The sequence below is a fragment of the Myotis nattereri genome, assembly GCF_964212035.1.
Source record: "Myotis nattereri genome assembly, chromosome: 9".
Classification (NCBI taxonomy): domain Eukaryota; kingdom Metazoa; phylum Chordata; class Mammalia; order Chiroptera; family Vespertilionidae; genus Myotis; species Myotis nattereri.
In genome coordinates, this window is record NC_138084.1 from 47,388,193 (window position 1) to 47,401,737 (window position 13,545).

At 47.6% G+C, this 13,545-nt stretch overlaps 1 protein-coding gene across 1 annotated transcript in view; it reads right to left on the bottom strand.

Moving 5' to 3' along the window:
* The window catches only part of GAB2 (GRB2 associated binding protein 2), a 161,348-nt gene extending 151,309 nt beyond the window's left edge, over positions 1-10,039 (bottom strand). The window contains exon 1 of the mRNA XM_081100105.1: positions 9,813-10,039. Within this exon, the coding sequence (XP_080956231.1) occupies positions 9,813-9,887 (75 nt within the window). The 5' untranslated portion in view covers positions 9,888-10,039. The remainder of the gene's footprint in view (positions 1-9,812) is intronic.
* Between the last annotated feature and the right edge of the window lie 3,506 nt (positions 10,040-13,545).

Sequence of the window (13,545 nt, forward strand, 5' to 3'; positions counted from 1 at the left end):
GCAAATGTGTACCTAAGGTGTGATACATTCACTGACATGGCATTTGTAAGACTTATAAATATGTCTAGGCTTTGCTTTAAAATATTCCAGCAAAGGAACAGTGAAAGGGATACATGAAACGAATGCAGTGAAATCTTGAAAACGATTTGAAACGGTGTGAATTGGTGTGCATTAGGCTATTTTCTCTACTTTTTGTGTGTGATTGAAATTTTTCATAATTAAGAACTGGAAAAATATTATGTAGAAATAAATTTAAAGTATTCACAATGATGGTTTGGGGGGGGAAGCAGAATATAAAGTGATGATTTATGTTAATTATAACTATGTAAAAAAATAAGTGTTACCAATCCAATAGCAATAAGCAACCCCTTAATGTCCATGTGGGTTTCTAGATACCATTTTTACTAAAAGTAAAGAAGTCTTTGAGGAAATAGCTAATTCTAGGTCTGGATCAGGAAAGATAGACCTGGAACATCTTGTCGCACCAGATAATAAAGAAACTATCAAGTACTGGTAAGGTCATGTCAGAAGAACTCAGAAGACAACAGGCTCCCACTGGCCACAGACAGCACAACCCCAGCATCCATAAGGATAACAACTAGAACAGATTCAAACCCATCGTATGTGTATAAATGTGAGCTCATATGGGCACTAAAAATACCCTCATGGATCACTTTGAAGGATAATAAAGAACCCACTATTTTGATGAATGGTAGGCAAATAAAAAGAAGAAAGCATAAAGCTGGGGGTGGGGTAAAGAATGACAGTGGCTATGAAAGTGCCTTGCTTATAGCTGGTGCCTGACAAGTGGCACTGCAACAAGTCCTAAGAGAAATGCCTACACCATCATGTAAAGTGCTCGTAACCTAGCAAAGAGAGACAGACACAGCCCAATGCTACACTAGACATGAAAAAAGTGCCCTTTGGAGCGGCCTGGAGGTTGGGAGACATCAGCTTAAAAGGGTTACCACTTGGGCCATGGTTGAACGTTGTCCTGTACACCGGTTCAATTCCAGGACAATGAAAACGTTGTTGCTTTTTTAAAAGGGAGGGGGTTGCCACTTACTGGGAAGTTTCTGCACTTTAAACCATTCTCAAACATGGGCTCTAGAATCCCACACATTGATCTTTACATCCCCTGGTCAGAGTTACAGCTCCAGACAAATCCCCATGTGGTTTCATTTCCCTTCCCAGGAATCCAGAGGCCCTGAGATGTTCCCTTCAGGAAAACTAACTCCCTAGATCTCGATGTCATATCAAGCTTTGGAATTTCACTTACATTCTGACCTTGCAAACTTCGGGTCTGCCCCAAATGTGAAAGGGAGGCGAAGACACCCATGTTCAGAGTCCCTATGAAAGGTTAACACATATCAATAAACATCACCCCTCCCCCAATATTAAATACCTATTTGGGCTAAATATTTTTTAAACTTGTTATATCCCAGTAAATTCTCAAACTCAGTGAGGTAAGAGGTACTGCTCCAATTTTACAGACAAGGAAGTACATGGACTCAAAGAATCAAGTCACTTGTTTAAGGACCCCAAGGCCCTTGAAGCACTAAGATTTCTGAAGATAAAAATTTGTCTACACATATATTGAATGTAAACTGTAGTTGAAAAATAATTTTTTTTAAAAAAGCCACACAAAAAACAATGTCCACCCACCACTGACATTTCACATGAAAGGAGTGGCTATCTCAGAGGCAAAGACTTATGAGTCAGAGTGATGCTCTTCATTATTAAATGTCATCCTACCCTCTAAGGCCTTTTATGGACTCTCAGCCTCAGCTCTCCATTTACTTTTCCAACCTCTCTTTGATTTATTCTCCACTCTGGATGGATTTTCACTGCCCCCAAATCCCATACGTACTACCCCTTTCCCACTTGAATTGCCTTGTTCCTTTCTAGGCTCTAATCTTTCGGGCCCAACTCTCAACCCCAACTCCTCCTCCATTGTCCCCATGCTCAGAGCCCTCGCGTTCATGAAGCTTGCTGCCTGGACCGTATCGCTCCATATAAGGGCATTGCTACTTCACATGTACACTTCTGTCTCCCTAGCTTGCAAATTCCTTGAAGGCAGGGTTGAGTATTGATGCATTCCCTTGGGAAGGAAAAGGGTGCAAAAGAAATGCCTGTCAACATTAATGTGGATGCAGGCAATAGCCTGCTCAGGAGCCTATATTTCTCCGCATATCTCATAAACTTGAGGTTACCACATTCCATTATTCCCTTCTAGCTAGGGATAGAAAAGCCATACCAAAGTCTTTTCATTAAGCAAAGCAGCAGGCATGTGTTCCTGCTTTGTACGATTTCACTGCCTTTGCTCCTCAGATATCCCTGAGAGAACATTCCATTATCATTAAGGCTGTGAACATTCCATCCTCTTTTCCTTTGGATTAGAAGTATTAGCAAAGCCAAGTACTAACCCTTAGCAAATAAGGAGTTTGGCATTTAAAAAACTGTGCTGCAATACGTATAACACAAAATTTACTATGTTAACCACTTTTTAAGTATACAGTTCAATAGTCTTAAGTACAGTACTCACATTTTTGTGCTACCCTCACTAACATCTGCCTCAAGAACTCTTTTCACTTTGTATCCATTAAATAATAACTCCCCATTCTCCCCTCCCTCCTGTCTCCCCGCCATCAAGCCCTGGAGACCACCATTCTACTTTCTGTCTACGAATTTGACTCCTCTAGGTACCTCCTATAAGTGGAATCCTTTTGTTGGCTTATTTACCTAGCTAAATGTAATTAAGATTCACCCATGGTGTAGCGTGTCCAGCAATCAAAATCTCCTTCCTTTTAAAGGTTGAATAATGTTCCATTGCATGTATATACCATATTTTGTTTATTGATTCATCTATTGAGAAATTCTGATCCAACGCTTGTGACAAAGAAGCTCAGGAGACTGGCCCTGGGTCAGAGCAGTTTCCTTGATGTTGTGAACACATTCAAAGAACCAATCCGTGATGAGGACCACAGAACAGAAAGCTGCCAAAAGGAATTTCCACCTGGTTATCTGACCCAGGAACTGGAACCAGAAAGAACATTTATTTAAATACTCAAATAGTTTGTTAGAATAAAGCCTTGGCGGCCTAGGATGGTCTAGAAACAAATCTTGAATTCACTCTAGTTTCTAAAGACCTCCCTCTCCCCTGTTTTTCTCTCCCTCAGCTCTATTGAGAGTTAATGAAATATAACATTGTGTAAGTTTAAGGTGTACATGTTGATTTGACACCCTTATATACTGCAATATGATTACCACTACACAGCTCCCTCACATCACAGAAATACCATTTCTTTTTATGGAGAACATTTAAGAGAGACTCGTTTAGCAGTTTTCAAGCATACAATATAGTACTGTTAACTATTTCACAATGCTGTGTACTGGATCTCTGAACTTATTCATCTTCTAACTGGAAGCTTGTACCCTTTGACCAATAATTGCTTAATTCCTCACTCCCAGCCTCTGGTAACCACCACTCTACTCTATCCTTCCATAAGTTTGGCTTTTTTAGATTCCATATACAAGTGATATCATACAATATTTCTTTATCTGACTTCTTTCACTTCTCATAATGCCCTCAAGGTCCTTCCATGTGTTGCAAATGCCAGGATCTCCTTCTTTCTCGTGGCTGAATAATATTCCATTGTGTGTTATATATATTAATATATATTTTAATACACACACACACACATCTTCTTTCCCCATTCATCCAGTGTATCTCAATGGACAATATAATCCATTGTATGCCAATATAGCCCACCAATATAATCTTGGATATTGTGAATAATGTTACAATGAACACTGGGGTATACATATCTCTTGGATATCCTGTTTTCATCTCCTTTGCATATATACCCAGAAGGGGAACTGCTGGATCATACAATTCTATTTTTATTTTTTTTGAGGAACCGCTATACTATTAAGTGAATTAAAAGACAAACTACAGACTGAAATAAAATATTTACAAACTACATATTTGACAAGGACTGATACCTTGTGCATATAAAGAACTCTCAAAACTCAACAGCAAAGAAACATAAACAATCCGTATAAAATGGACAAAAGACTTAGAGATGTTTGAAAGAGAATGTACAAAAATCATATGAAATGATGTTCAATGTCATTATCCATAAGGAAAACCAATGGGTGAACAGTTAAACAAATGAACTGTGGTACATCCATACCCTGGAATACCACTAAGCAATAAAGAACAAATACAACTTGGATGAGTCTCCAGATTATGCTCAAGGAAAAAGAGCCAAACCCTAAAGGTCACACACTGTATGAATCCACTTAGGTAACACTCCTGAAGTGACAAAATGACAAAGGTGGAGAACAGATTAGTGGTTGTCATGGGTAAGGACTCGGTGGGAGTGGGATGGTGACTACAAATGGCAGCAGGAGGGATCATGTAGATATCGAAATGTCTTGTGTCTTGACTGTATCATTGTCAATATCCTATTGTGAAATTATACTAGAGTTTTTCAAGATGTTACCACTAGGAGAAACTGGAAAAGATGACACGGGATCTCTCTTTACTATTTCTTAAAACTAGATATGCATCTGCAATGACCTCAAAATAATAAGTTTAATTTTTAAAAAAGCTCAGGCTTTGGGACAACGCTAGATGAAGTTGGGAAAGTCCCTTCCCTTCTCTCAGGGCTAAAGGATTAAGTGAAGAGATCAATGGTCTAAGCATGGTGCCTGGCACAGGGTAAGTACTAAGCTGACGGCTATTAAAATGATAACCACGAGAGGCAGTGGGGGTGGAGAAGGGTATCGAAGAAGACCTCTGGATAATAGTACTAGCGGATGTGGGCGAAAGATTAGATGTAGAACAGTGGGTGACCGGGAGTCAAAGATGATTCCCAAGTTTCCCACTTGACAGTGGCGCCATTTACTGAGCAGCCATGGGGTAAAGAAGAGAGGAATAAAGATGAGTTTAGTTTGGGTGTGGTGAGCCTGTGTTGACTGAGAGACATGCAGGTAGAGATGTCCAGTTAACAAGTGCATATACAAGTCTGGAGTTCGGAACACAGCTCTAAGCTGGAACGTCAACTTGATCATGACCAGCATGCACATGATAACCGAAGCCAGCAGAATGGATGACTGAGGAAGAGAAAAGAGCCTAGACCAGAGCCACTGTGACGATAAAGTAGCTTCACCCTTTAAGTGCTGGGTAAAGAGGGCCCATCTAGCCAAGGAGACTGAGTGTGGCCAGAAAAGGAGAAAAACCTGGCATATACGTTATCGCTGAAGATCAGAGGAAGGTGTTTCAAGAAAGAGCGAGTGGTCCACTGTGACCAAGCAGTGAAGAGATGAACTAAAACGAGGAGTGAAAAATAAACCTGTAATTTATAACCTGCTGAGAATCACTTTGGTGAAATGACAAAGTAGGTTTCAGACTGGAGCTAACTGAGAAGAAGGTGGAAGAACGGGAGACATAATATAAACAACCATTAACAAGTTTAGCTCTAAAGAAAAAAAAAAAAAGCAGCACAGTGAGAAGGAAGGGGTGTGATACTAAGGAAGAATTTTATTAAAAGCAAGTATGTGTTGCCTGGTCGGTGTGGCTCAGTGGTTGAGAGTCAACTCATGAACCAAGAGGTCACTGGTTTGATTCCCAGTCAGGGCACATGCCTGGGCTGTGGGCTTGACTCCTAGTAGGGGGCCTGTAGGAGGCAGCTGGATGGATGTTTCTCTCTTATCGATGTTTCTATCTCTTTATCACTCTCCCTTATTCTCTCTCTCTCTAAAAAAATAAATAAATAAAAAGAAAGAAAGAAAAAAAGCAGTGTGTGTAAATACTAATGAAAAGGAATAGGTAGAGGGGAAGAAGTTGAAGATTCATGACACAAAGGGTATGAATTATCTGAATAGGTAGGAGAGGATCTGACCCAGAGCACATGTAGAAGGACAGCTCAGTCAGAAGAGGCACCTCATCTACTCTAAGAAGAGGGGGGAAGGAAAGGAACCTTGAGGATACACATGCATTTGGAAATTTGGTCACAGTATGTGCAGACAGCTGCTCCCTGGTAGCTTCAATTTCCTTTGTGAAAGAGAAGGCAAGGTCATCTGATAAGACTGAAAGGCTGGTTTAATTTTTATTCCCAGCATGAAATCCAGTGCCTTGGACACAGATACTTAATAAATACATGTATTTAATAAATAAAAGAAAAACAAACAATTTCCTTCATTCAGTTGCTCATTAGAGTCAATACTCAACTTTCTCCAAACTAGCCACTAGAGGGCATTACTGCTGTCAATCTGAAGCTACATCTTTTAACACCATGAAATAGAAAATTACAGAGTAGTGTATGTCATAATATGTATTTTTTTTTTTAGAGTGTAAAAATGTTATATTTATAGTGAGCCAGCTGGACTCAGTTTAGATGATCCCAATTTTGTTGGCAACATCCACAGCATCATAGTCAGGAGCCAGCGAAGCATCAGGCCTGACGAGGGTGTTGACCTTGGCCACATCAATGTCAGAGGACTTCTTCACAGCCTGTTTGACCTGATGCTTGTTGGCCTTGGCATCCACAGTCAACACAAGTGTATTGCTGTCTTCTGTCTTCTTCATGGCTGACTCAGTAGCTGGGGGGAACCTGATGATGGTGGTTGAGCTTGTTCCTCCCTGGGGCGATCTTCTAAGAATGTCTGGGCTGCCTTCAGAGCCCCCGTGTACTGGGCATAGGAAGGTGGGTGATGTGTGGATCTTCTGTGTGTGTGTGTGGGCGGGGCGGGGGGGCTGTGGATGCTTTTCAGCACTGCTTTCTTTGTCTTCAAAGTCTTTGCTTTGGGTTGGCTTTGGGAAGGGCGTGTGTGCGCGTGTACACACACACACACACACACACACACACACACACACTGCCGCAGGATGGAAGGGCTAGTCTTTCTACCAGCCTTCCACTGCAATCAAATCATGATGCCCAGAGGTAATACTCACCATTTTGCATAGGTCACTTTTGTAACTCCTCCAGGGCACATAGAAAATGCTGAATAGACCTTTTACATTTTCTTATGATTAATCAGTTACAAAAGGTGGATGAAAAGAAATCCCTAAAGCTAATCCTTGGTAACAAGGATTTGTTGGATTAATTTTAAATAGCTGTGATCTATTTTATAAGCTGCTTTTTTCCCCATTATTCAGATGCTTGATACATTCATACAATGAAGTGTTATCAACCTATCATACCACATGGCTATTATATATACACTAGAATTATATTTTGGTGTATATGGTTAGCAATGGGGCTGGAACATACTTCTTTCCCAGTTTGGTTCTAACAAATGCGGGCCTCTAATATACAGAGGGAACTGGCAGAATTCAAATTTAAAACAGGCTGCAACATTTTCAACACCCGAAAAGAAAAGATGTAAAAGCAGACAGTTTGTTCCTCAAGAATTCAGGGTTACGCCGATCAGTTCAGTTTTAACTAAGGGATCTGAACTTTCCACAGTCTGGGAGACTTCCAGTCATACCAATGGAACACATCACACTACAGCCTAACGAAAGCTGTTCGTGTCATTAGCTGCGTACAGGCTGCAGCTGTGGGGAAGATGGGAGGGAGGCTGAAGTCATTGTACGAATGCAGGTAGTCAAGTATGTAGAGGCATTCCTTCGAGATCATGTAGGTTTGGTTGCAGACCACCACAATAAACCAAGTATCTCAGTAATGTGAGTTTCACAATAAAGTCAGATATAATCTTTTTTGCTGGTGGAGGATCTTGCCATTTGTAAAAGACGCAATACCTGTGTGGTGCAACAAAGTGAAGCGCAAGAAAGCGAGGTATGCCTGTACTTCAAATGAGTGGAAAAGGTGCTTAACCCCAAAGACCCCAAACTTGGTTTTTTGAACGAAAGTTCTTTTTGGGGGGGGACAAACATACTCAATAAGTGGGTCATAAGGAGAGTCTGGGCGATGGAGTTGAAGTAGTCACAGTCAAATATAGATACAGTATCAAATTGTTTGCAAACTGTTTCAAAAACAAAGTTTCAAGGTTCTGGAGGTTAGTGGTCTAATCTGACAACTAAAAGTCACATTTTTACTGGATACTCTATTCCATAGCTGGTATGGCATTCCACTTCCATTGCTAGTTTTCAGAAGCTCTTTGGGGGCCAAATATTTTTGTGTTTTTTTATATTTATGAAAACATTAATAGCCAATTGCTCTTCCCCAACCTAATATAAAAACCGTGTCTAATGAACTGATACCACTTTGAAGAACAGAAAAGTTTCTTTCTTAGTAATTATAGTTCTTTGGCTACATGGACATGTCTGAAAATGAGCTTTTAAACTGAGATGAACACTTCCTTGCCACATCCCTACTGTATTTTAAATCTATGTCCTCTTTCAAAAGTCCTGTGCTAAACCTTTGGAATTTTTTTCCCCAGCAAATGATCTACACAAGAGCCTGATTTCATTTACATACACACACACTTGCACTCACCAGCAACAATACTTCCTTAAAACACACACACACACACACACACACACACACACACACACAATGTCACTTCCTCAATCCAGAGGCCAGAAGTCCTCTGGTTCTGATCTGGGGAGCCAAGACAGGAAACTCTGGTGAGCTTCTACCTCCTGCTGCCGCCGCCCCCTCCCCCCTCCATCTCCCCCCCAATCCGCTCCCCCCCACCCCCCCAGCACTGGTGCAGCTGACAGGGGGCAGGGTCTATTCAGAGCTCCCTTGATGCACTGCAGCTGGAAGGCAGCAGCTCACTTCCACGCTGCGGGAATGATCCCAGAGTCCCGCACTGGGAGTCCATGTAACAAGGGCATTTCACAGGAAGCGAACAGGAACGGATGAAGACCTTGACACCTTTTAGCAACCTTACTTCTAGTTCCAAACTCCTGCGCAGAGCCCAGGGCTGACTTCTGCCAAATCTCAGTAACTGGCACCAGCCTGTACTTTGACCCCCACCAGGCAAGTCATCTTCTAGTTTGGGGGGTGGGTGAGAGCCAGACCTCCTCACCACTCAACCCCAGACTGGACCACTCTCCCCGCGAGGCGGCCAGTTTCTCATCTGGAAGGGAGAAGTCCCAGCGACGTCAGTAAACACTGTCGGTCAGCACCGCCCGGCAACTGAGCAGCATGGTCTCTCCCGACCCCGGGGCTGCACAACAGAAAACCCGGGTCATTGGAGCAAACCCAACTGCAGTGTCCCCGCCGAGGGCTGGGCTGGGGGGTGCATGTGCGAGACAGACACACAGAATAAAGGGACGGAGGGGGACAGACAAATGAGCCACTGACCACACGGGCTGCACATGCCGCTGCCGCTGCCCGTGACGGGGAGGCTTTGGGCTGGAAGGAGCAGGCGGCCGCCGGAGGGGCGGGCGGGGAAAGGGAAGGGGAAGGGGTGTGCGGAGCCTGGGCCCCCCTCCCCCCCATCCTGCAGGCGGAAGCCGCTCAGGGTTCCTCGCGCCCCCGGCCCCGGGAGCCAACTCCGTCGCTGTCCGAACACCATGGATACAAACTTCAATCCTGTGTGCAGTTCACGGGGAGGCTGGCTGCCGAGGCCGCCGCGCGCCCGGCCGAGAACGCACCGCAGCCTCCACCTGCCGGCCCGCCCCGCCCCTCGGCGGCGCACCTGTGACAGGTGTGCAGGCGCCCCCCGCACACCCGCGTCTCGGGGCGCACCCGCCCCGCCCCTCGGCCCCAGGCGACCGGGAGCCCGCCCTCCCCGTCCTCGCGGTCCCTCCCGAACCCCCAGCCCCTCGGCAGGCCGCGCCGCGCCCCCTGCCCGCGCCCTCCGGGCCGCGCCCGTTCCCCGCCCGCACTCACATAGCGCCTCAACTTCTTCTCGGGGGGCGATTTCCTCAGCCAGCCGGTGCACACCACGTCGCCGCCGCCGCTCATGCTGCCGGCGCCTGGAGCCCGCCGCGGGGTCGGCTGGACAAGGGCGCGGGCGCGAGTCCCTGGGGCGGGCGGCGGGCGGTGCGCAGCTCGCGGGGCGGGGAGGGGCCGAGGCGGCAGACCGGCGGCCGCGCGCGCGCACTCGCTCCCGGCGCGCACTCGCGCTCGGCCCCGGAGGGGGCGCCACAGCAGGAAGGCGGCGCGCGCTCGCCACGCCCACAGCCCGCCGCGCCCCCGGCCGCCGCCCTCGGAGACACAAACACCGCCGGGCGCCTGGGACCCCGAGGCCGAGGTGCGCGGGGACGCCGAAGCCTGCCGCCGGCCGCGCCCCCGCCCCGTTTTGCTTTATTCCCGAAGCCTCCAGCCGCACGCGGCGGTGGCGGCCGGGCCCCGGGGGGAGCGGGGGCGGGGTTAGGGGAAGGGGCTGCGCCCCTGGTCGCCAATCGGTTTTGCGCCGGGGGGGTCGTCAGGAAGGGACCCGAGGGCGGCTGGACTCTCCCATCCCCGAGTTTCGGGGCCCAGTGGGTCAGGTTCTGCTGAAATGAGTGACCCGCTTCCCAGCAAGAGTTGGTTTCACTGGCACCCTTGGCGGGAGAGGAAAGAAGAAAACAGACCACTAGGCGCTGGCGCCGTTGTAGTCCGCGTTTGCACGATTGTCTTGACGGGTCTACGAACTGGGCGGGCAACGTTAGTCCCATTTCACGAACAGCTTCAAGTCCAAAGACAGTGCAGCGCAGGGCCAGGCTTCTAATTGTGGGGGGTGGGGGTGGGCCTGCCCGTCTCTTTTTAAAGGGGGGGCGGCTTTAATGTGTGCAGATCACCTTGGGGCCCTCTCACCTGACTACCAGGAAATAAAGTCCCGCTGGCTCCTCCACTGCCTCTGGGAAATACAATTCAGTAAAAGAAAACTCGTATGATGTGCAGAACCAAGGAAGCAAAAGTGAGTCAATGTGTGTCATAGTAAACCGGGAGGCAAGGTGTGGTAGGACCAGACACTGGGGTCCCAGCGCACCCCCACACTGGAGACCTCTCTGGCTCACATGAAAAGTGCGGCATAGCAGCCCCTCTGACTGCCCTGGTGGGTTTACCCGAGATGAATGGGGGGAAGCACGCACTGGACCAGACAACCCCAACTTCAAGCGGAGGGTGGAGGGTAAATCCTTTCCTAGGAGCACTTTTGCACTCAGGAAGCACCTTTAGAAACAACAGTAAAAGGTAGGTCCTCCCTCCACTTTGAGAAGGGGAGAGTGACCCGCTGCATCAGTAAGGAACAGCTCTGCCTGCAGGTGAGCTGGAGGGACAGCGTCTCGCACTCCCCATAGACCTTTGGACTGAGGCGATTTTGTTCATTCCCCTGTCTTTTTGCAGCAAAGCTAGTTGCTTCAAGCAGTGGGACACCCTTCTGGTTGTACAGATCTTGGTTGGGTTGGGACAAGTTCACTTTCAATCAGCTTGTACAAGCGAATCATTTACTATATATGCAGCCTTTCTACACACTCCAGGAGGTTTAGGTCAGCTCCCCGGGACCCAGCATTTCACTGACTTTCTTCACTCTTCAGTGTGCTGCTGGGGCTGAACGGAAGCCAGAGCTATGAGGCGGTGGCTGGTACCAGAGCTCCCCTAGCCTTCCAATTTCGGGATCTGTAAGCCACATGCAAGGGCCACCACCAAAATTATGGCCGTTTTAACCTCTGGCTTGAGGTACTTTAGAAATCGGTGCGACAAATATCAAAATACTCAAGTCTGCCAAATCCATCAGGAGGCGGCGACTCTCAACCTAAAGCAACTTCTGACTTCATTCACATCTGAGTCATGGTGCCAGGTCCAAGGGCTGCAGACTGAGAAATCCGCATGGTGTGTCTGCAGCCACCCTAACTTTCTTAGGAGGAGGCTGCCAGCACCCAGCTCTGCCTGCACGGAGGAGGCAGGGCTGCTGCTGTGGCCCCTGGCTGCACGCTGGGGTGGCTCCAGTCTTATGAGCCTGCGGTGCGTGCCAGGTCGGAAAACAGCGCTGGACAGAACGTTCCTGTCTGGGCCTTTACTAAATCCTCTCCACTCCCTGCTGTTTTTTTGTTTTTTTGTTTTTTTTCCAATGCTCCCTGCCTTTGGCCAAGGGAAAATGGAAAACAAATTGAGTGATTTATGAAGCTAAGCGCCATCTATTGGAATCGGTTGGAATAACTCCCCCACCCCCCCACCTGCGAGGACATGCACCACTAGTCTATAATTTAGGCAATTTTGATTAAAGACCATGGTTATTTCCTGGAGGAATTAATGACCGGCTGCAAGGAGGGCTTTGGGTCATTAATCCTATACTCATTAAATTCTCAGGAAATGGCCATCTTATGGGGAGGGTTTCTCTGGAGGGAGCATTGCAGACATTAGAAAATGAACACCTGGGAGGGAAGCATGGGCACCGCGTTGTGCGTCCCCCTCCCCCCACCAAGCCTGGGTTGTAAAGGGTGCACTGTGGCTTTGAGTCTCATCAGCGCCAGCCTGCATCCGTGCCTGTCTGGGGGTTGAGGGTTTGTGGCCAGCGGCAGGTGCATGGCTGGTGGAACGCTCCCAGGAACGGGTTGGAAGGGCTGGAAGGAGAGCTGTGCCCAACTGCACACCAGGCTGGTGTGATTAATACCACCCACGCCAGGCTTGACGTCAGGGGCTGGGCCGGGGGTGGGGGTGGATGTTTGTGTCCTTCTGCCTTTTCTCCCCTTCAGTCTAGTTGACAGGTTAGATTCAGCGCTGAGTGCTGCTTGCCGAGGTCAGCGTGGCCAGCTGAGCCGCCTCGGCGTGGTGGCTTTCACCGTGTCTCCCAGGCATATTGAGGTCTGGGCTCCTTTAACCCCGTTCTGCTTTGAGCCCACTTGGTCCCCTCCACCAAATTACTCCGACCTGCTCAGATCAGCGCTTGGCCTGTGGATGGGACGGAGATCTGGAAGTGGGCTTGGGGAGTGGTTGAAGACCTCACTGGGTTCCCTCCCTGTCTGTGGCCACTAACAGTTTATACTTGACATTACACCCAGTGGGAAACATTCTGGAAATGAATTTTCTGAATGAGAAAAGGCTGAGCAAGTCCAGCTTCCCAATTTTCCTTCGCAAAGAACCAGAACCTGTGCTGATTGCTTGGGGGCTAGTTAGGCTCCGGGAACATTTCTCCAGACACCGGTGGGGTGGTAACATCAGTGTGCACGGATCGTGCTGCAGACTTGGTTATCATTGTCTTCCAAGAACAGACTGCCAGGTCCCTGGGAAGGTGCCTCCAGTGCTCCAAACCATGCTCTGCACGATGACCACTTCCTCCAGAGAGAAGTCCTGCCTCCACTTGGATCGTGAACCCATCCCCCAAAATTCGCCACCCCTACTCCCCAGCATAGTTGTTCATTCTTTTCGTAGACTCACATCACGCCCTTACAAACTGGGCCATCACAATGTACTGCGAATATTTGTTTCCCTAGCCTAGAGCCTCCCAGCGTGCTGCCAGACACACACAGGTGCCCATTAAATGTCTGTTGGGAGAAGGAAGGAACCAATCCTTAAAGGATAACCAGTGGAAGCTGTGGGCCCTGGAGCATCCAGAACTTTCTGACCCATCCCCAACAGTATCTGTGAAGGTCCTTATAAACAGCTGGAGTGTTTAGACCCCCAGGGACTGGCCTGGTGG